At 33.7% G+C, this 22500-nt stretch overlaps 1 protein-coding gene across 2 annotated transcripts in view; it reads left to right on the top strand.

The window, feature by feature from the left end:
* The window catches only part of LOC144959547 (sodium channel protein para-like), a 195057-nt gene that overhangs the window by 131639 nt on the left and 40918 nt on the right, over nt 1-22500 (top strand). For both annotated transcript variants that reach the window (XM_078892164.1, XM_078892166.1), the window contains 9 exons: nt 6223-6351; nt 8522-8616; nt 9540-9749; nt 10836-10899; nt 13849-14014; nt 15590-15754; nt 16378-16566; nt 20274-20744; nt 22106-22211. In XM_078892164.1, coding sequence (XP_078748290.1) covers nt 6223-6351; nt 8522-8616; nt 9540-9749; nt 10836-10899; nt 13849-14014; nt 15590-15754; nt 16378-16566; nt 20274-20744; nt 22106-22211 — 1595 coding nt within the window. The remainder of the gene's footprint in view (nt 1-6222; nt 6352-8521; nt 8617-9539; nt 9750-10835; nt 10900-13848; nt 14015-15589; nt 15755-16377; nt 16567-20273; nt 20745-22105; nt 22212-22500) is intronic.

Raw genomic sequence — 22500 nt, 5'->3', positions numbered from 1 at the left:
TCTGATGTTATCGCACATTCCCAAAACCTGAAAGCCCATTCAATAGCAGAGCTGCCTACTTTAAATTCCATAAATTTGTAGTTTTCTAAGGAAAAAAGAAATGTCAACATAAAAACAGCTTTGTAAATTATAATTTGGTCTTATTATGTTCGAAACATGCTCCAAAAGTCCTATATATATATATATATATATATATATATATATATATATATATATATATATATATATATATATATATATAGGTTCTCTGGGATGACACTTTCCTTTTCAGTAAATTTATTGAGTCAAAGACATATTTAAAGCTCTGCAACCAAAGCCAAAAATTCCTAATTCTACGAATTTTTCGTAATACTAGGCAGGTCTGCAATAGGATCCTTCTGAGTACTGTCTTGCTTTGACGAAACCATTTTTCTTCAATAAAGTCAATAATAATAATATCAAATTACAAATATTAGATATTCCAAAATAGGATTCTAATTACTGAAAAGATTTCTTTAGTTTTTGTTCTGTTTTATTTTGTTTTTTGGAGGAGTTTTTAAAATCTCATCAGGGTTATTTTTAGAGCTGAACACTGTATTATTCCCTTTGTGATTCCATTTTCTGAGCGCACAATGCGCTTAATAAAGATATAAGGGTGACAAGTTAGGGAGCAGGCACTGGTGTACGATAAAGTTCTGACACGGCTAGTATGAAACAGTGCCAGACAAAGCAGAGAGAAAAATACAAGAAAGAAACCATCCCCAAAAAAACATCCTGCTCGACTGATAGAGTTGTGTCAGGCTGATTTTTTTTGACGACCAGTCGAGACGGGCTTAATTCATTTTCGACCACTCCTTGAAGATTTCCTTGGAAGTCCCAGGTTTGAACGTTTTTGATGAGATAGGATCATTTTTAACGATCGATATTTGAAGGACAAGTTTTCTGACCAAGATTTTGAAATGTGTTTTTTTTTTCATAGTACAGAAAAAAAAAATATGCCCTGATCTTCCAATGTTTCGTAAGAAGGTTAGAAAATAATTAAATATTCGATTTTAGACAGATCTAGATAACCAAATGTGTAAAAAGAGATTGCTTAAAATCAAATTTTAAAGAAATTGTAAGTGAAAATTGTTAGATCAAAATACTTGTTATGAAAATAGCATTAGGACAAAGTTGACGATGATAGATGATGAGCAATGCTGTTGCAATTTAACAAAAAAAACATTTCTACATCAGTTATCCATCGATAAAAATGACCCCTTAATTCACCAGACATTTTCAAACCTGAGACTTATTTGAATATTTCCTGCGTTTTTTTTTACATGGCAAGATAATTTTACTCCATAGATCGATTCATTAAGATTTTTAAAATTTTAAAACTGAGATTCCTTTGAAGTAGTAAAACGGTACTTAGGTACTTTTCTTGACCAGGTGTGAACTCTGACACGAGACAAGATCAGGTCTCGTGACTTGACTTATCCTTCTCTGTTACCATGCCATTACCATACGACACAGCCTCTAAAATTTGATTTGAAAAATAAAGATATTGAATATACCATTGACTTTGATGACTTTGCCTCGGGGGAGGGGACTTTGCATCAACCTATTTGAGCATTGTGAGTATTCTCAGGCTTGTAGCAGTTATTCCCCTTGTTAGAGGACTTCCTTTTTTATTCAAAGAAATCGTTGTCACTAAAACTCAAAATAATTCAATTCGTCCAAATCTATAGAAGCTAAGTCGTCCTTTGAGGTAAAGTCACCACTTGATGCAAAGTCATCTACTTATAATTAAGTTATATCATCTTAACTGATATTTTGGGAAATGCTTAAAGATTATAATTAATATCTTAATAAATTATTTTTATATATAATGTATAGCATTGCCCTATTCCTTTATCTTCCAATGTGTAATTGTTCTCACGGGTGTAGCTAAAGCACTTGAATGTATTTAAAAGCAATGCACAATGCATGACTTTATAGTGTTGTGTTGCTTGTACGGATTATAGAATTTTAGACTTAATATAGGTACTATCAATGATCATCAACGCCATTACAACCGAAATCACTTTTAGCACATTTATCACTACAACATCATCATTTCAAAGTTTAGTATTTACATCAAGCATCGGTGGACCGATAGCTCAGTTGGTGGAGCACCACAAAGGAATCGGAATCAATTCCGGATGCAGTCAAGATTTTTTTTTTCCAGCCTCCTTATCCGCCCAACAGTGCTTGGTTGGATTTGTTAGATCTGATGGCAAATTTATGGTGCTCCACCAACTAAGCTATCGGTCCACCGATTCAAGTGTTATTGTTCGTTTAACGATATAAAAACTGGTCCAAAATCCACTTGGCTCTTAGCGACCACGATTTAATCAAAAGAAAAATAGATAAAGAATATTTTCTGATGCTTCGTCTGGTTTTAATGGAAATCATATTAATTTTGTTTTATGCAGAAAAAAACGACTAATAGATCTATATTTTTTTCTGAGCGGAAGTCTTTTTCTTTTTTTTTGTCCGTATTTTTAATGTAATATAAGTAAATAATAGACGTATTGTAAGATTATAATTATAACTGCAAATCGATCGGAGCTTCTCGCCTCGGGTACGTAATCAAAGTGTCTGGATAACTCCATTATTTCCGTTGCTGTTACCTAAAATTATCAAATTATCATTATCATTTTTAGTCGTTATCATTATAATTATTATCATCATTATTATTATTATTATTATTATTATTATTATTATTATTATTATTATTATTATTATTATTATTATTATTATTATTTTATATTAATATTTACCTTATCGTTTCCAAGATTATAGTTCTTATTGTTATAGTTCTTAATTCCGATGCATGCTTCCATTGGCTACCACCCAAACAACAAATCATCACCTTTTTTGCCTTGACCAGTCCAGCATCTTGTTCTGTCAGTCAATGACAAAACGCATTTTTCAATTTGCCCGAGAGAAAAAAAAGGTTTACCCCAGACTTCCCTACTCTGAAAAAAAATCTTTTTAACAATTTTTAGCCAGAAAACTCATCTTTCAAACATCCCTCGATTGAAATGGCCCTCATCTTAGCAAAAACTCTTAATCCCGGGACTTTAAAGAAGCGTTCAGGGCGACGTAAACACATATGCAAGTCTGACATCCGATCCCACTTATGGGCCTAGTTTAACATTGTTGTAATGGACAATATTTTACGTCATTTTTTATGAGATTTCCATTACAACAATTAGCCTATAAGGATTGGGTTATAAGACCTACAAATAAGTGCACGTTGGTTCAGGAAAATCACAGATTCTGAGAGTTTTTGACAACTTTGGGGTGATATTGATCGATACATATTTGAGGGACGCGTTTTCTTGTCAAAATTTTAAAAGTCAGTCGGATTTTTGTTTTTATTTCAGAATGTAAATGTTGCTGCTCGAAGCTCGAATAAATAAATAACAATGTGAAATTTAATGTAAGCTTCAATCTAATATACGAAAACAGATAAAATAGACGTTTCTGGTTTCGCCTTTATCAACAAAACAGGATGAATGAAACACTACAGACGATTGAGATAATGTGGTCGTGGCGTTGTTAACAATTCTGCTTTGTTGATAAAGGGGAAACCCGAAACGTCCTTTTTATCTGTTTTCGTATATTAGATAGAAGCTTACATTCAATTTCACATTTTTATTTGTTTTATTTCAGAGTACGGTAGTAAGTTTTGGGTTAAAGACTGATTTACAAGCTGAGCGTCATCTTATTGTATCGATGTATGAATTACAATTGTTTGGCCAAATTGAGCAAGTAGTTTTGTCATTAACTGTAGTATCATGCATGAAGTGTCTCGTTACTTAGAAAAAGAAAGGCTACTTGTTCCCTGTGAATTCCTAGAAACGCTCTATAATGCATAATTAGCTGATCCCTTTATTCCAAACATAAGGGCAAAATTATTCGGTCCATTGCCAAATAAGTTACGCTTAATCAGATATCATTACAAATCAGTTCATTCGGATATGATCTTTGAACTTCCGTTGTAATGAATTTCAGTTTTACAAAGACTTACAATTCATTGTTGTATTGTTTTAATGCCAAGTTTTTTTAAAATGAATTCTGGGATTTTTAGAGATATAAATTCATACTAAATATTCTACATTATGGTGTCAATTAGCGTCAGAAAAGTGTATTACTGTCAGTATGCACGTAAGTTTTAAGCAAAAAAAAAAAAAAAAAGAAACGATTCAATAATATTTTTAATCAATTGATGTCGCACATTTTTATTCATATTAGAAGAAAATAATCAATCCAAAATTGATTTTATCCATTAAAAATGTCTGCTTGCTTTCACATTTTCCCGGACTTTTAAGATCAAATCCCAAAGTTCTGACAAGATTATTGTAAATGGATATCTATTTTTAATCAAATATTTCATTTTATTTTTTTTAAAGGACACGTTTAATGTGTTAATCAGCAATTAATTTGATATCATTTATAATATCTTTTGCAATTAATACTTTTAACAAAAATTCGATGTTTTCCTTGGATTAAAACATGTACATTTTACTATGACATGTTTGGGGGGGGGGGGATCCTATTGAGGAGTTAAATGTACACTTCAATATATCTTTTTAAAACAACAAAGACAAACCAGCTGTACAATGGCAAACTATTAATTTGATATTTGCCAAAAATCCTCATTACTTTAACCAGTCAACTGCCGTACCCTAGAAAGATACGTATTTTTTTTAAAAATTAAAACCTCGCGAGGCCCCAGGTTTGAAAGTTGTTTGCCAAGACGATGGTCCTTTAAATCGATCGATATTTGAAGGGCGTGTTTTCTGGCCAAACTTTTAAATATACGTGTCTTTCCCGAGTGCGGCAGTTACCTAGTTAAATTCCCTTCTATTGATTGGGATGACTCAAATTGTACAAACATAATCGTAATGAATATATTTCTAAGAAATTTCGGGTTATCATTGTTTTGGGTTAGATAGCTTTTTCTTAAAAATCTATGTTAAAATTCACCGTTTTATGTCTTACGTTGTTTAGAGAGGAGTAACCCGAAATGTCAGCATTATCATTTGTCTTTGTTGTCGATTGAAACTGATGCAAGACCTACAGAATAGTACCACTTAAATATTTACTTTGATTTTAAATCGTAATTTGATTGGACAACATTGCAGGACATTTGGCCATGGAAGAGGCATGGTATAGGTCAGAATGAAAAATTAGGGAGCAGGTACTAGGTGGTGTCAGATAAAGATATAAAAATGTGTGTATGAAACAGTGCCAGACAAATCAAACAGTCGAGGCAGATTGATTTTTAGGATGCTATTTTTTCTTATATTTTTCTTTCTTACTTTGTCTGGTACTGTTTCCCACACCTTATAATATTATCTTTATCATAGTGTGTAAGTCATTCTCTATACTGTGAATGATTACAAGGTCAAAACTCAATCCAGCGAGGACATTTGAATCGTCCCTTAACACCTGATGGCCATTTAGAAGAGATGGTGTGCAGAGTATAAAATCTGTTCACCATCAGCTTCACGTGCCAAGTATCTTTCAGACATCGGCAACAACAACGACTTTCCAACCTGCCTGTCTTAGGGCTAACCGATACCGGAGACTGACTTCGATGACACGGCACTGCCGTCCTCTGCCGTCTACCGGATAAAGACGTCAGGCACGGACAAAATACTAAGAATATAGAGAAGAGCCGCTAGACCTACCCATACCAAGCACCCAACGTCCTCGGTCGTGTTTGTTTGGTTTTTTCTTCGAGCTTGGTATGGGTAGGTCTAGCGGCTCTTCTCTTTATTCTTAGTATTTTGTCCATGCCCGACGTCGTTATCCGGAAGACGACAGTGTCTGGTCGGCGGAGTCAGTCTCCGGTGTGGGTTAGCCCTTAGGACTTGTGGAGAAAGGACAATACAGTAATTGTGCATCCTTCACAAACATTAAACCAATTGCTTTAAAGTCGGATATCGGCCATCGGTTGCCTTAAACGCGAACTGTTCCCCTTTGTTGTTTTTTTCTGACGTCATTCAGTCTCATATCTACAAATTTCAAAACTTCATAAATTGTAATTGTGTTTTGTTTAGGGGGGGGGGGGGGGGTCGAAAAGAATTTGTTGGTTCTTGCATCAGTTTTAAGTCATTTTCAGCGCCATAAAAATAAGAATAAGATCAAATGAATAGCATGTTACCTGAATACCAGTCTAACCAATGTTGATATTTTACTCCACAGGCACATATTTACAGGCATTTACACTGCGGAAGCCATTGTAAAGATCTTGTCCAGGGGTTTTATACTAAAGCCTTTCACCTATCTCAGAGATCCGTGGAATTGGCTTGACTTCTTTGTCATTTCTATAGCGTAAGCCTTTATTCAGTTTCATTCAAGTTTAATTCTTTATATCAGAAATAAAAAAAAAAAAAAAGTTATGATATCTATTTTTTTTTTCATAATAGTGAATGTAAATTTTTCCGTAGTATTTCCAAGCGACATTTTTCACATGCCATTGGTTTCTGTAGAACTAAAAAGATTATGTACAATTGTAGCATTGTATTGTCTTAAAATGTCCATGTCAGCTCTGTCTTGTAAAGCGCAATTGGTGGAGATTGGCGCTCTATAAGTGTTATTTATTTATTTATCTATTATTTTCATTATTATTATTATTTTTATATTATTATTTATTATTATTATTATTATTATTATTATTATTATTATTTATTATTATTATTATTATTATTATTATTATCATTATTATTATTATTATTATTATTATTATTATTATTATTATTATTATTATTATTATTATTATTATTATTTATTATTATTATTATTATTATTATTATAGCTAGAAACACTGCGGGTGGAAATTGAATAGATAAATAATATATTCCTTGAAGGGATGAACAAAAGGAAAATTTTAATTTTTAACATGGAGAAATGATCGAGTAGACAAGACATTGCACTTAAACACAAAAGAACTTATTCGACCGCTGTTGTTAGCATCTCGTTTTTTCATTGACCGAGAAACTTATCACTTATTGTTCACATTGTGGCATTGAATTGCGGCTGACGCATGATTAATCCCGGTCCTTTTTCGAATAAGACCATCAACACGAATTTCTCTTTGGGATTGGAAAAGTTTATTTAGATCATAAATTCATTTATTCTGAATATTTCAACATTTGTTAGAGCTGGATTTTTCCTAACTATTTCCATTCCCATCTGTTTAATTTGCAATACATTTAGAACGGAGATCCACTAGTATAATTATTGATAAGCGCGGTGTACTAAAAAATCAAATGGATTGAATTTGATATCCTGTTTAATAATAAATGTTACACTGGCAGTACAGACAATTTATCTCATCATAAAATAATTGTTTTATCTCTTTTCCTGTCTTCATCCTCTTCCTTTTGTGATCAGTGGTTTTTTTAATTATTATAATTATGCAGAAAAGGAATCACTGCGAAACCGTGCACTCTTATGAGGAATATGAGCATTTAATTTGTCCCAACTATTGGGTTACCTCTTTGGTGAAATGGTTCAAGTTCAAGTTCAAATGTTTATTTTAGTAATTGTCAATATGAAACATACATATACATAGAATGTCCAATCACTATTGGTAAAGTCAAGAATTAACCAACTGAAACTAACAAAGATAATTAAATAAATATATTAATAAAATAGATAAGTAAACATATGTGTGAGTGTGTGTGTGTGTGTGTGTGTGTATGTGTGTGTGTGTGTGTGTGAATATAACAAATAAATAAATAGAAAAATAAATAAAATAGATATATAAGTGAATAAATAAATAACCCTTACTTAACCTTGTGGACACCATGATATCACGAGCAAATTAACTTTCGGGAAACAAAATACTATAGTAACCATCCATCCTAATTTAAGTATATAAATGGGTACCATGAAAAGAAATTCATCCACATTACAAGAACCAATCAGTATACCAATAAATCATCAACCAACCACAATTTAAGTGGATAAGTGGGTACCAGGGAGAAAAAAAACAAAAACAATCCATCCACATTATAAGGACCGAATGAAAATACTAGCATGTCTGACCGGTAATCGGGAGGTCTGAGGTTCGATTTCCCATCAGCCCTGTTCGCCATCATGTGAACTTTAACTTGCGGCTATGTGGTCTTGTGACATGACACTCGCTTTCGGATCAGAAGATCCTGGGTCCGAGCTTCGCTCCGCGCCTAGTTGGGTCCTTGGGAAAAGGCTCTTTACTCACATTCTCTCACCGTACTCAAGTAAAATGAGTACCTGGCCGTTAAAGCGTTGTCTCTATCCGAAAAAATTGTAATATCGCCTAACAGGCGTCATGTCCCGTCCTACTGTTAAATGTTGCTATTAGCCAGGGACCCCTTGTAAAGCGTTTTGAGCACGTTTAGTGGATATTGCGCTATATGAGAGCCCTTTTTTGTATTTTCTTTCTGCTTTGTCTGGCATTGTCTTATACATGTGGTTTCCGATTTTTAAAATGATTGTGTTGTTAATTTATTTTCAGGTATATGACAAACACTGTAGACCAGTTAGGAAACTTGTCAGCTTTGAGGACATTTAGGGTTCTTCGAGCTCTGAAAACTATTTCTGTTATACCGGGTAAGTGTTGATTGTAATATAGCATTCTTACACTCTTGACATTTGGAATGCCGACTTATTCCCATTGCTGCACACCAGAGTTGGAGTGTACGTTGGGAACAAAGTCCAAATTCCAAATGGAAAGAGTGTAATAAATCTTTAATTCTACCCCTCAATCGATTCCGATTTCGTCATCTTTGAGTAAAAGACATGTTCAAAATTATTTAAATGATAGATACTTATTTATTTTAAGAATACAATTTTTAGAAAAATTTAACGCTTGATAATCTGACGGCAAAGATTATTATTGTAAACTTGATACCATTACGCGTTTTTATTTCTGGGGAGGGTAGAATAATGCTTATTAGATGACGCCCTAGTGACTTCTATGATGCTTACAGCTTGTTCTGGCTTTAAGATTAACACGACAACCATAAGATCAAATCCAATCCCAGGCAGACTGGCAACATAAAACAGCTCAGCAGCTTATTGTTAACAGTTAACTGCAGTCCTCTGAACAGACACTAATTTAAAATTTGGCCAGAAAGTTCGTCATTCAATTATCGATCGATTTAAATGACCCTCATCTTGGCAAAAACTCTCAAACCTGGTACCATTAGTACTACTACTACTACTTCTACTACTACTACTACTACTACTACTACTACTACTACTACTACTACTACTACTACTACTACTACTACTACTGCTACTACTTCTACTACTACTACTACTACTACTACTACTGCGCTACTGCTGCTGCAACTACTACTACTACTACTACTACTACTACTACTACTACTACTACTACTACTACCACCACCACCACTACTACTACTATTACTACTACTTCTATAAAAACATCAAAAAATGTTGAGATGAAAAAAAAACCAAGTCAATTCCTGTGTTAATTCAACGATCTATTTTATGTTGAATTTCCCAAGGTTTGAAGACCATAGTGGGTGCCTTACTGGAGGCTGTGCGTCGACTGAGAGATGTAACGATACTTACCGTCTTCATGTTGTCCATCTTTGCTTTGATTGGCATGCAGCTTTACTCGGGTTGTCTCAGACAGAAGTGTGTCAAGAATACTGACCTTTACCTTGGTAAAAATTACACAGAAGAAGAGTTCTTCGAATTTACTCAGAATGAAAGTAAGTTTTCCATTTAAGCTTTTATCAGATCATAGCATATCATACAATTTCATATCATATATTATCATATCATATCATATCATATCACATCGAAAAGTGAGTGGAGCAGGCACTTATGTTTGGAATAACAAGAAATGAAGTGAGTAGAGAATAAAAATTTCTCGGCGGCGATGGGGGCTCGAACCCGTGGCCTTACTGGCACGACAACTCCGCCTGACAGGGGAGATCGTGACTCTATCGTATGAGCTATCCACCATATCATATCATAGCATGCAATGTCATATCAAATCATATCATATTACATCCTATCATATCTTATCATACCATATCATATCACATCATATCATACCATATCATGTCATATCATACCATACCTTATCATTATCATATCACATCGTATCATACCATATCATATCATACCATATCATGTCATATCATATCATGTTATACCATATCATATCGTATAACATCACATAATATAATACCATATCTAGCATATCACATCATATCATACCATACCATTATATATCATATCATGTCATGTCATATCATATCATATCATATCATATCATAACATATCATGTCATATCATACCATGTTATATCATATCATATCATATTACTTCACAATATCATATCATATCATATCATGTCACATCACATCATATCATATCATATCATAGCTGGTGAGCTGAATGCACTTATTTACAAACATGATAACCCAAATCGTGAATGGCCGTCTCAAAGCGGTATTAGCAACTTAACGATTATTTTCCCAACCAACAACGATCGACGAACTACGTGGAAGAAAACGAAGATCTGTCCTCAGTCTCAGTGCAGATCTTCATTTTCCTCCAAGTCGTTCGTTGATAGCTTTAGATTGTGAAAGTAACTGTTAACTGGCTATTATATTGAAGCTCGATTAGCCAGTTGAAAGAATCGATAACCCAATCACGCCGCATTGATTGACCAATACATGAACAGAAAAATCACCTTATTATTTCATAGATAAATGGATATAATGAAAACTTGTGTTTTTTAATTCATTTATTTATGTATCTATCCCTTGCTTTTATTTTCCTTTCAGAAAACTGGAGGAGGAACTTTTACGATGAGTATCAAGTCTGTGGAGTCGATGGGACAGGAGTTGGGTGAGTGCGATTCATCCTTCATACCATACAGATACTCAATCCTGGGTGGGGTCCTTTGGCCTCCCATTGTGGTCAGGAGGTCACTTACTGTGTCTTCTATCCCCTGTTTTCCTAAATGTTTTCTGTCTTTGGAATGGGTATATTTGATTTTGTCCTTGCCCGTGCTGGACGTCCTTAGCTGAGAGGGAAACAGTCAAATGTTTAGTATTAGGTTTGGGAGATTATTTTTTCCCTTGTAAATCATCTCTCTGTTATGTGTTGTTAGTTATGTTTTCTGTTTGGGTATTTTTATGTAAACATTTGAGTATATTCCTTTTATTGGGATCCTGTACTTGTGTCCAGGTGAGATTTTTAGGTGATCTCAAACCAAGTACAAAGATAGTATGCTCTTGGAATATACATCTGTTCTATATTTGAACCAGCCCTCTTTGCCTTACTTGTTCTCGTGTGCTTTCATTGTGAATCTATAAATTTTTTTATCATCCCATTTTCTTCATTTTTACTGGCGCTGAAATGATATAAATATGTCGCAAGCGCCGTAAAACCCTTAAAAACAAACAACGATGCACAAGTGGGCCCTTTCCACTGGTCCCGTACACGTTTGGCTGCCATTTTGTTTTGTCGGTGGTAGTAGTCGATGGAATCATTGGGGAAACAGTGCTTTGTGAATGGGGATACAACCCGTGTAAAGTCTAAGTGATACTAAGGTGCTAGAAGCTGTGGAATTTAAAACGCAATGAACAAAAATGAATATAACAGCTTCAAAAAATAACAAAATTCCAAACACGGAACGTTTCGGGCTGAAACTCCATCTTCAGCTAATAGCAAAAATAAACCCCCCAAAAAACAAGAAAATAAAGTGCAAAGTCTGAAATATAAATAAATATGAATCACCGTGTTAATTTGATATTATGACCAAATATATGAAAGGAAAATTATGAACAAATAAATAGATATAAATATAGACAATTCCAAATGGATTTTACTATACTCAATGCGCTTTACAATGTTGCATTTACTCCCCAAGCAGGCCATATGGAACCAAGTTTCCATTTCATAATATACCCCTTGATTTACATAAAACTCTATAAATATCATTATATTATATATATATATATATATATATATATATATATATAGTGTGTGTGTGTGTGTAGGTGTGCATGTGTGTGTGTGTGTGTGTGTGTGTAGTGTGTGTAAATAACTGAATAAGTATTACAAATCAACAAGTGTTAAATTGCTCTCTTCACATTTTAAGAATGTCAATTTGTCGAATTCAATCTACAATTTTATGCCGTGTTGACATTTAAAAGTGAACTTAGCATTTGTGACATGGATGGAAATTGATATTTTGGTTTTGCATTGAGTTGCATGGAAATAACCACTTGTAGCTTCGCTTATTGACCAATCTGGTTACGTTGATCTCCGTAGTCGAGACGAGTACTGCTGGGCTCTTTTGTTGATGTCCTCGTGTATGTTTTCATTATTTTGTATGGTTGGTGATATTTGTTTGGGATTTTTTAAATTTCTTTTTTTTTTTGTCTCGATTACTTCCCAGTTTGTTTGTTTTTTAATAGTTTTTTTTTGGGTTTATTTTTCAATCATTATTTTTTTTTTTTTTTTTTTTTTTTGCTTTTTGTGTTTTTATGTGATTTTTTATGCTTCGTTTTGTTGTTGTTGCTGTTGTTGTTTTAAAAACTATTTTTGTATAAAACATAATACAGACATGGTAGAATGAATTTCTAACTACACGGCTGTATCATTAGATTAAACATCACTTCACGCATTTTTATACAACTTTCATATGGTTTTAATTAAAGACAGGGTAAACCGTTCGTTAGAGAAGGTACTCACAGCTGGGTGGGGTTCCGACCTCCCATAGTGGGCAGGGAGGTTCTTGCTGTGTATTCTGTCCCCCTGTACCTGTTTTTCAATTGCTTTCTGTCTTTGTCTTGGAATGAGATTACTTGGTTTTGTCCTGCCCTGGCCCTAGTCCTTGGCTGGGAGGGAAACAGTCGAATGTATAGTTATAGTTTTGGGAGATGATATTTTTTTCCTTGTAATTCATCTCTCCGTTATGTATTGTTATTTCTTTATTTTTAACATATGATTTGTAACCTTTTGAGTGTATTCCTCTTGTTCTGGTGTCTGGGTGAAACTTTTAGGTGATCTCAAACTAAGTACTTTGATAGTGAGCTCTTGGAATCTACATCTGTTTCCTATTTGAACCAATTCCCATTTGTCTCACCTTTTCTTGTGTGCTTTAATTGTAATTCTAGAACTTTTTACTATCCCATTTTCTTCCTTTTTACTGGCGCTGATATGACCTTAATGTGTTGCAAGCGCCGTAAAACCCTTAAAACATAAAACAAAAACAAGGCACTAACAGCCGGACTTAGTGTATTATGTTTTAACTCCATTCATATTAGTGACTACGGCATTAATATAAAAATATCTCTCTATATATCTCTATATCTCTCTATCTCTCTATTGTTCTATCGCTCGCTCTCTCTCTCTCCCTCTCTCTCTCTCTCTCTCTCTCTCTCTCTCTCTCTCTATTTCTCTCTATCTATCTATCTATCTATCTATCTCTCTATCTATCTATCTATCTATCTATCTATCTATCTATCTATCTCTATCTCTCTTTGTCGGTTTTTCGCTCTCTCTATTTGTCTGTTAATCTCTCCTTCCTCTCCCTCGCTCTATCTTTTCCCTCCCTATATTCTCTCAGTCTTTCAATTACATATATATATATATATATATATATTATATATATATATATATATTGTTTGACTTTAGTTCTCGACAAGTCACGGTAACGAATCGGCCATTGAGGGATAAAAATATTTATAAAAACCATTACCTAGACTAAGTAAAAGTTTTGCGTCTATTCACTTGAAAATAAAGAGAAGAACAAAATAGATATTGTAATCTTTTTATTTCTTTCAGGGGGTGTGGCAACGAAACAGTCAATGGCACAGCTGAATATGTGTGCATGAAACATATTGGACTCAACCCGAATGGGGATTTCACAAGCTTCGATAATTTTGGCATGGCTTTGCTCAGTGCCTTTCGATTGATGACTCAGGATTACTGGGAAAGTCTTTATCATCTTGTAAGTAAAAGAGTATTACTGGTAAAGTCTTTATCAGCTTGTAAGTAAACGAAGATTACTGGGAAAGTCTTTATCATTTTGTAAGTAAACGAGGATTACTGGGAAAGAGAAGACCCGCTAGACCTACCCATACCAAGCACCCGACGTCCTCTGCCGTTTTTTTTTTCGAGCTTGTTATGTGTATGTCTAGCAACTCTTCTCTTTATTCTTTGTATTTTGTCCGTGCCCGGCGTCTTTATCCGGAAGACAGCAGAGGACGGCAGTGCCGGGTCGTCGGAGTCAGTCTCCGGTGTGAGTTAACCCTTATTCACTCGTAAAAATCATCAAGCCTTTTCAAAACCTGCTTACCCGTGAGGTGTCCCCAGAATAGTGTTCAGTGTGTTGGAGACAACTAAGGGACATAATCGGTGACAAACACATTCCCTTGATACGAAATCTATACAGCATTGAATAGAAATATACATTCATGATATATAAGTAGTAAGCCTCACAGTCTGAAATACGCATGTTGAAAATTGAGTGATTCAGTCGCAGACTTTTTTTAAAACCTCGATCAGTATAGCTGCTCTCTCTACCCGTGTTAATTTTTTCCTGTGTCAGAGTTTTGAGGCTGTCAAGATCTTGTTGTGACTTTAGTACAGAGGGCACTGCAGTTTTTCTTGGTTCTTCAGGGATTAATTCGGCCTCATCTGAATCTAGAAATTTCCTGGTTCAGAGTAGTTACTATTGATGTTGGTGGTCTCCCTACATATTTGTGCCATGAAGGAAATATTCTGTCATTGCAATTTGGGCTGGGATGTTATCTTCTCGACGTAAGATGTGACCATATAGCCTCCATCGCTGTTCCTTTAGTATTGTTCTCAGGCGTTGGACCCAGGTTCTTTCATAGAGATCAGTATTTGTAATTGTCTCGAGTTACACAATTATATTCAATATCGGAATAACCAGTACCTCGTAAATCTGTATTCATTTATTCTCACTGATTATGTTATTTATATTCCATATATTTTGGAGTTAGTTGAATACATTGAATGCAGTTGCTTTCGTTTTCTGACGTCCTCATTTTCGTTGATCACATTGCCTAGTTTACGTACACTTTTCCATTCATTTAAATTTCTGTTGAATTTTGTGTAGAACTCTGCTTTAGATTGATTCACTTTTAGATTCCATGCTTATAGAGTAGTTGGCGTGTATATTTTCGCTTGATGCTCTGATTCAAAGATTAGGTCTTCATCACCTGCGTATATCAATTCGTGATCTTCTTTGTGATAATTTTGATCTTAGTTCTTTCATGTCCGATTCGAGGTATATCGTGAATAGAATTGGACTCAAGCTGTCTCCTTGAGATATATGATAGATGTATTATAGATATGTAGATGTCGCAAATGTATTCAGTAAAGAAAATTAATTCCTTGAAAATAACTTTTTTATATCAATAATGCAAACCGAAAAAAATATATACACGTATTTTGATAGGCGATTATGATAGATAGAGGTATATTTTGTTATATTTTGTTATAATTGTAATATAATTCGCAAAATGACTGACGACTGCTTACTTTTTTTTAATTTCAGATTCTCAGAGCGCAGGGATCACTTCACTTTTTGTACTTTGTTCTTGTCATATTACTTGGATCTTTCTACCTCCTCAACTTGATCTTGGCCATTGTTGCGATGTCTTACGACGATAAGAGGAAACAGGACAGAGCCGATGCAGAGGAAGAAGCTGCTGAAAGACTTGTAAGTCACCTTTTCCAGTGCTTAACAGTTAACTGCCGTACTCGCGAGATCCCAGGTTTGAGAGTTTTTGCCATTTAAATCGACCAATATTTGAAGGAAAATTTTCTGGCCAAAGTTTTAAATACGACTTTTTCTAGAGTACTACAGTAAATTGGTTAATCAAAATACGCTGTCTGAATCTTCTACTAAAGTACGGCTTGGCAAATAAAGCGAATCCTGACAATTTGCAGTAAGATTATGGTTCAAAGTAATATCTAGCTTGCTATTACTATCGTCAATTGCTCGGCTGTGTTTTTTTAAAAGTATTAAAGCCGTTTTCCAATTATGATTATAACCAAATTGCCTAAGGCACCATTGAATAAACGTTGGTGTAACAATGCCATACGTATCAAACTCGAATCAAATTTGATAGAACGTCAACAAACATTCTGCTTTTCTTTTTCCAATCACCGTGAAAAGTAATCCACTCCATGTTTCATTGATAACTATTTATTAAATATATTAGATATGTGTTTTAGCGTCATTAGTCCTTTAAACTAGATAAGTGATTTTCAGAGATTTTGAATTGGGAGTTTAATCTTCGAGAAAAATCATTATTAAATCTTTTAATTCACTTTTTACAGGAAGAAGATCAGAGGAAAGAGGCATTAAGCTTAATGACAAAAAGTCCTAGTAATTCCTCTTGGAATGAGTATGAGGCTGAGAGAGCAGCCATGTGTGATCGCCCTGAGGAAAAAGAAAGACTCTCTGTCACAAGCGACCATTCTGTGGCGAGCAGTCATCTAAAACCAAGTTTGAAGAATCATAAAAGGGTATGTAATTTTTATCTCACTACCAGAATGTCTGAAATTGCCATTTGTATTGGTATGAAACAAAATTGAATATAACCGCTCCAAAAAAGAAAAGAAAAAATTTTCATCGGACGTTTGTGGCTCAAAGTTTGTCTGGGGCCAATATTGGCTAAATGGGGGTTTCAGCCTAAAACATTCCATGTTAAGTTTGTTTGATTTTTTACCCATCGTCTCAAATCGGTACTAAGTCCGATGGTATAGATGTTGAAAGATTGAATTGATAGCTAAGGATATTAGACTTAGATTTAAATATGTACGTTTTGTTTTAGTTTTTTTTTCCATTTGTATTGTTAGAGAGAAAAAAACATAGTTTTTAAATGATCGAAATACAAAAAAATGTATATATTTTTGATCATTTGGATTTTAAGTAACTGTTCAACATTTGGTAAATCGCTTTGATGGTCCTATTCTAGTCTTTTTTTATCAGATTGTTATATTCATTGTTGTTTTATACAATTGTAATTATCTTTAGCTTTTGACCATATCTTTTAGTCTTATTCTTTAAGGTAGATCGAAATTCATTTAGATTTATTTCTTCTTTATCAACCCTGAACAGACGGACTCTGATTTAACTTAAATTATGAAAAACTACCATTTCACCCAGAAAGCGATAAATAATAAATGATTAGGGCTTCATCGATACTGAAGTTCAGGTTGATAAAATCTCAAATTATATTTGATGTTGCAGCTCTGTTGAAAACAGTATGATGTGGCTTTTACAGTTTGTGACGGATTCATTTTCTAAAGCAGATCTTATTTGTCGTTTAGACATTTCTTTCATAAAAAAGAGTTGAAATTTCAATTCCAAATTGATTGCATAATAGTTCCATGATAATGAAAGAGTGAAAATATCATATTTTGTAGAAATTGAAGTAATTTTTGTCAGATATGTTGAAATCAATTTTTGATATTATTTTTCCGCCATTTCATAAACTTGTGTACGAAAGCACTTCACTATGTAGAACATAATGATACACAACTTGTCTAGATATAAATCGTAAAGCTAATCACCAATTTCCTGATTTTAATGTAGATTTAATGCAATTGCCTTTTACACGGAGACGCTTACCTGTATAGTTCATATTTAAAACTGACTTTCCTCAAGCTTTTATTTTATATTTTTGGTAAAACAATCGTTGGTTGACCCACACACTCATGCTCGTTAGTCAATGTACTGAATGTCGTAAAATTGAGTGACTTCTTATTTCAAAATAACATACAAATTTGGTCCCTGCCACACACTTCTCTCTGGCTACCATTTCTATATGAAATTGGTCAATAGAAAACGGTAAATACCGATAATTAATAAAATAAAAGAAAGTAAGGAATCACTAAAATTTTACGACATTCAACACATTATCTGACTGTGTGGGTTAACGAATCGTTACTTTCAACAATTGTTTTATGAATAAAGACCTCTAATTTTCAATGAACTCTTGCTTGCTTTTACTTTTACTTTTCCTTTCTTCTTTATTTATGGACAAGGCTTCTCTTTTATTGATCTCTTTTAATTGGCATCATTGAACTAACTTTGAATGAAAAGATAAACCCTTTTCTTTTTTTTTCTTTTTTTTTTTTTTTTTTGATTTTGTAAATTGAAAGACATTTCCCCTTTCTTCCCTTTTCCTGCACATCCTCTCATCATAAAATTTTCCATTTTCTCTAAAATGTTGTTTAACCTTGCATGATGATGCACAAAAAATTGTGGGATTTTTCCTTAGTTAAGCTCGGGTTGTCACTTTTAGACGACCGGATGCTGTAATCAATTCAGCCTAAAGAATCTTTTTCCCGATGTGTTTTGTGCCTCTTGCGTTATCACACAATCAACGAAAAGATTCATTAAAGTAAAGGAACAAGTTCTTTGGTTGACTCGTACGGGAAAAATATAGTTTATTTTCTCTCTTGCTTTATGTTATAGCACTGTACTTACCACGGTGGTGTTTAAAAGATGCTAGTTTATGAGTCATCACACAATAGAATAGACCAATAGAATAGATTCACAAAAGTATGTTATACATGATGTAGAGATATCAAATGCTGCTTTTCGAGTGATAATCACACTGTTTCGAGTTTTCCCAACATACTTTCGGCCTCAAGTTAAGTATCTCTTGAAAACGTTTATCGTATACCAAATAGAAAGTTTAACCGTTCTCTATACGTCACAAAATATGATTGCTAATAATATTAGACACCACTATCAATACCCACAAGGAATTCAAAGATTTTTGTCGTGCGTTATATTGAAGTGATTCTTCTTTTGTAAATTAAAGATCACGGCCAAATCATTAAAAATAACTCAAAAATTTTTAATGCAACAAATTCAATTATCAACTTAAAATTGAAGGGCAAATGTTGGAAAATAATAACAAAAGTCAAACATTTTCCTTTATATATTCATCGTAATTCAAGTGAGACAAATTAAATGTTTTCTCGTCCAAATAAATTAAACTTACAATTCGAAGCCATTTTCTGTGTTTAATTTGTTTTAGTCTATATTTAATATTAAGACTTTTCCTAAATCAATTGATATGTTATTGTGAAATGGCTAGGACTCTTTGTCAAAAATATCTTAATAATATAATTATTTATAAAGGCCCGTCCTTTTAGTTTACCTTCGAGTGTATAAATTAAGAGATAAATATGAATACACATGAATATCTATTTTTTTACCCCTGACTATTATAAAAAATATTTTCAGGGACTTATTGTAATAAGAGCGTAATGTTATATTGTAGAAAGAATAAGGATAGCATTCACTTATAAGAATGAGAAGATTTTTTTTTCATTATAAACTGAGACAAAATCTATTTTGTAAAGAGGGAAATCTTATGATACAATTCACCTTTTTTATTTAGCAGTACTGTAATAGATCCTTTAATTTGTTTCTACCTATGGTGTTAAAGTAATGTAAATATGGCGGTGAAAAAGTGTAGGGGAAAAGAATGAACAGAATGAAGAGGTTGAGGGGAAAGAGAAAAAAAAGGGAGGAAGAAAAAGGAAGAATATGAAGACGTTTTTGTTATGAAGATGATAGTGATATTTATGATGATGATGATGATGATGATGATGGTGATGATGATGATGATGATGATGATGATGATGATGATGATGATGATGATGATGATGATGATGATGATGACGATGACGATGATGATTTCAGTGAAGATTGAGGTAGTGGTGGCGATGGTTGTAGTGATGATACTGTGGTTATTTATGTGGTGGTGGGAAGTTGTGCTGCTGCATGCAACCAGCTTTGAATATATCATGCCTATTTTGTTTTGCAAAGCTGCTGACACTATTGACATTCTCTTTTATCTAGTTTACTATTGACCATCAGATGTAAAACACTGTAAACAATACATTTCTACAACATCTTGGTTATTCGATCATTGATCTTGACGCTGTTCGTTCTTTGCTTCTGTAGACAAATATGTTGTATAATTTCTTGTCAGTCTTTAAATTTCGATTGCTGATAATATTTCTTAATTGAAACAATTTATTTCGTAACGCAAGTTTCAGATGATTTGCAAAACTTAATTAATGTATAAAATCAAAACAATATTCAATGAGGTCATAAGAACAGATGAGAAAACTGAGGGAACAGACGATACACTTTTTCTATATAAGCATGGAATAATGTTTTGCCCCCAATTTCTCCTGTGTTTCAGCATAGTCTTAGCCTTCCTGGTTCTCCGTATATCCATCGAACAGGCAGTAGGGGCAGTCAATACAGTTGGCGAAAGCCAGTGGCAAACACAAAACGTGGAGTACATTGCAATGACCGGCAGCCATTGGTCCATCACACCCTGGAAAATCTCCCTCTTCCTTTTGCTGATGACACATCAGCCGTAACTCCATCTTCTGAAGATATATACAACAATTATAACTTTGTCAGACCCATGCCAAACGGACGTCGCTTCAGTTTTGCATCGCAAAGACGGACGGGTTATCCGCAAGATGGCAGCGTGGGAGGGCGACCCGGAAGTCGAAGGAGTAGTTTTACATCCAATCATAGCAGAGCATCGAGAACTAGTCGTGGTTCTCAACAGGTGGATAAAAGTAAAATGGAGACTTTACTCAACTTCAAGAAAGGAAAAGTGCCTGATGTAGTCCTGGACAAATCGAAGCTTGACGATGATGTAAGATCTCATCTTTATTTCAATGTTGAGTCAAAATTAAGTAAAGATTTGAAATCTTCAATTTATAAAAAATTGGAATGACCAACAAAATTTGCAAAGAATATTTTGTTTTGAATAACATTTTTCCTTATGATTTTGGAACTAACATTTTTGCATTACAATTTCTAAACCTTTTGTTTGAATCTATCAAACATACTAACAATGCATTTTCTTCTTTTCTCGTGGTGATTATGGGACTTTTATACCCTTTTTTGATTTAATTTCTTTTTTAAATAAATTTCTCTTATTCTTATTGCTGCATTACTGCTAATGGGTGGTGATGAAACAAAACATTGAAGTATCGAAATATGGGCAATTAATCATCAGAATAGATAATGAGACGGACCCTTTTCTATGCTGTAATGCTATTTCAGTCTTCACATTACTATCATACTTAGTTGGTTAATACATATCTTGCTTTTTTTTAAATACATAAGTTTGCTAGTCTTCATATTTCTCAAACCTGCTATCTGACAATGTTTTTCCAAGCTCAAAAATTTACAAAGTTACGAAGTTACAACGCTGTAAACGGGTCTATTGCTGTGAGGCAGTTCTGTTCCAGTAATACTGGTTTGTTTATGTTGGGTCTTATTTGGGGGGGGGGGGGGGGTTGTTTTGTTTCTTTGTTGTTTTTGTTTTTTGGTCATTCATTTATATTTGTTTGTTTCTTTGTTTGTTCTAGGTTTACATATTACAATCTGGATATAATGATTAAATGACTGTAGACCTAATCTATCTCAATGTTTAGAATCGCGAATGACTTCTGACTTCTTTCCCTTAAATTCCGTATTTCTTCAACCATCTATTTACTAACAACTTTTTCTCTATTTGCAGAAAATGTATTAGAATGAATTCTTCATATTCATTTTTGTTATTTTTTTTAAAACTATTAATATGCTCTATCTATATCTGTCGTTCCTTCTTCCATCTGATCAAGCAATATCTTTACGAACCCTTACGGCATAAGCAACTAATACTGAATATCTCAAAAATTTGTCTTTCGGGGCAATCCTCTAGTATCTTAACCCCATAAATTATCATTCTTCTCTATATATGGACTTTTAAAAAACATGTCGATGCAAGTTTATTAGGCAGCTTTACAAAGCTTTGAGCTTGCACAGCTTTTGCTTTTGTTTGTTGTAAAATCGTTTTCAACAAAGAGAAAGGAACTCCAAAATTCTCATCGTTTTTGTTTTGTTTTTATTTTGTTTTGTTTTCTTTACATTTTATGTCACTTAGATTTTTTTTAATGTTGATATATTCATTGTATACTCTGTTATATTTAATAGGTATTTCGTCAATTATTTGCAATTCTCTCACAGGATTCCGTCAGTAGTGACTCGGGTCATTTTCCAGAGAAAGACAAAGCTTCGGAAAGCAATCCGTTCCTGGGACATTCACCTGGTGATCACAATGTAGAAATGAAAGGTAACACAAACAAAAGTAAATTCTCGAAATAAGAAAAGAGCCACTCATTATATATATATAAGTCTGGAAATATGTGTATGGTGCAATGCCGTAAATATTACGGATTTAACATTCGGTTTTGTCCGATGTGTAGCGACTAGTACTGTATGGAATGGAAACACGGTCAATATGACCTACATGGGGGAAATAAATGAAACATTGTGAAGCGCATTGATCATGGTTAGTGAGTGGAAATGCGCTATTTAAATGTTTCTATTCATTTATGGACATTCATTTTTTGTTGTGGTTT

This window comes from Berghia stephanieae, chromosome 1, assembly GCF_034508935.2.
Source record: "Berghia stephanieae isolate SIO BIC M18660-M18661 chromosome 1, UCSD_Bste_1.3, whole genome shotgun sequence".
In the NCBI taxonomy this organism is placed as follows: domain Eukaryota; kingdom Metazoa; phylum Mollusca; class Gastropoda; order Nudibranchia; family Aeolidiidae; genus Berghia; species Berghia stephanieae.
This window is presented reverse-complemented; position numbering and strand designations above follow the sequence as displayed.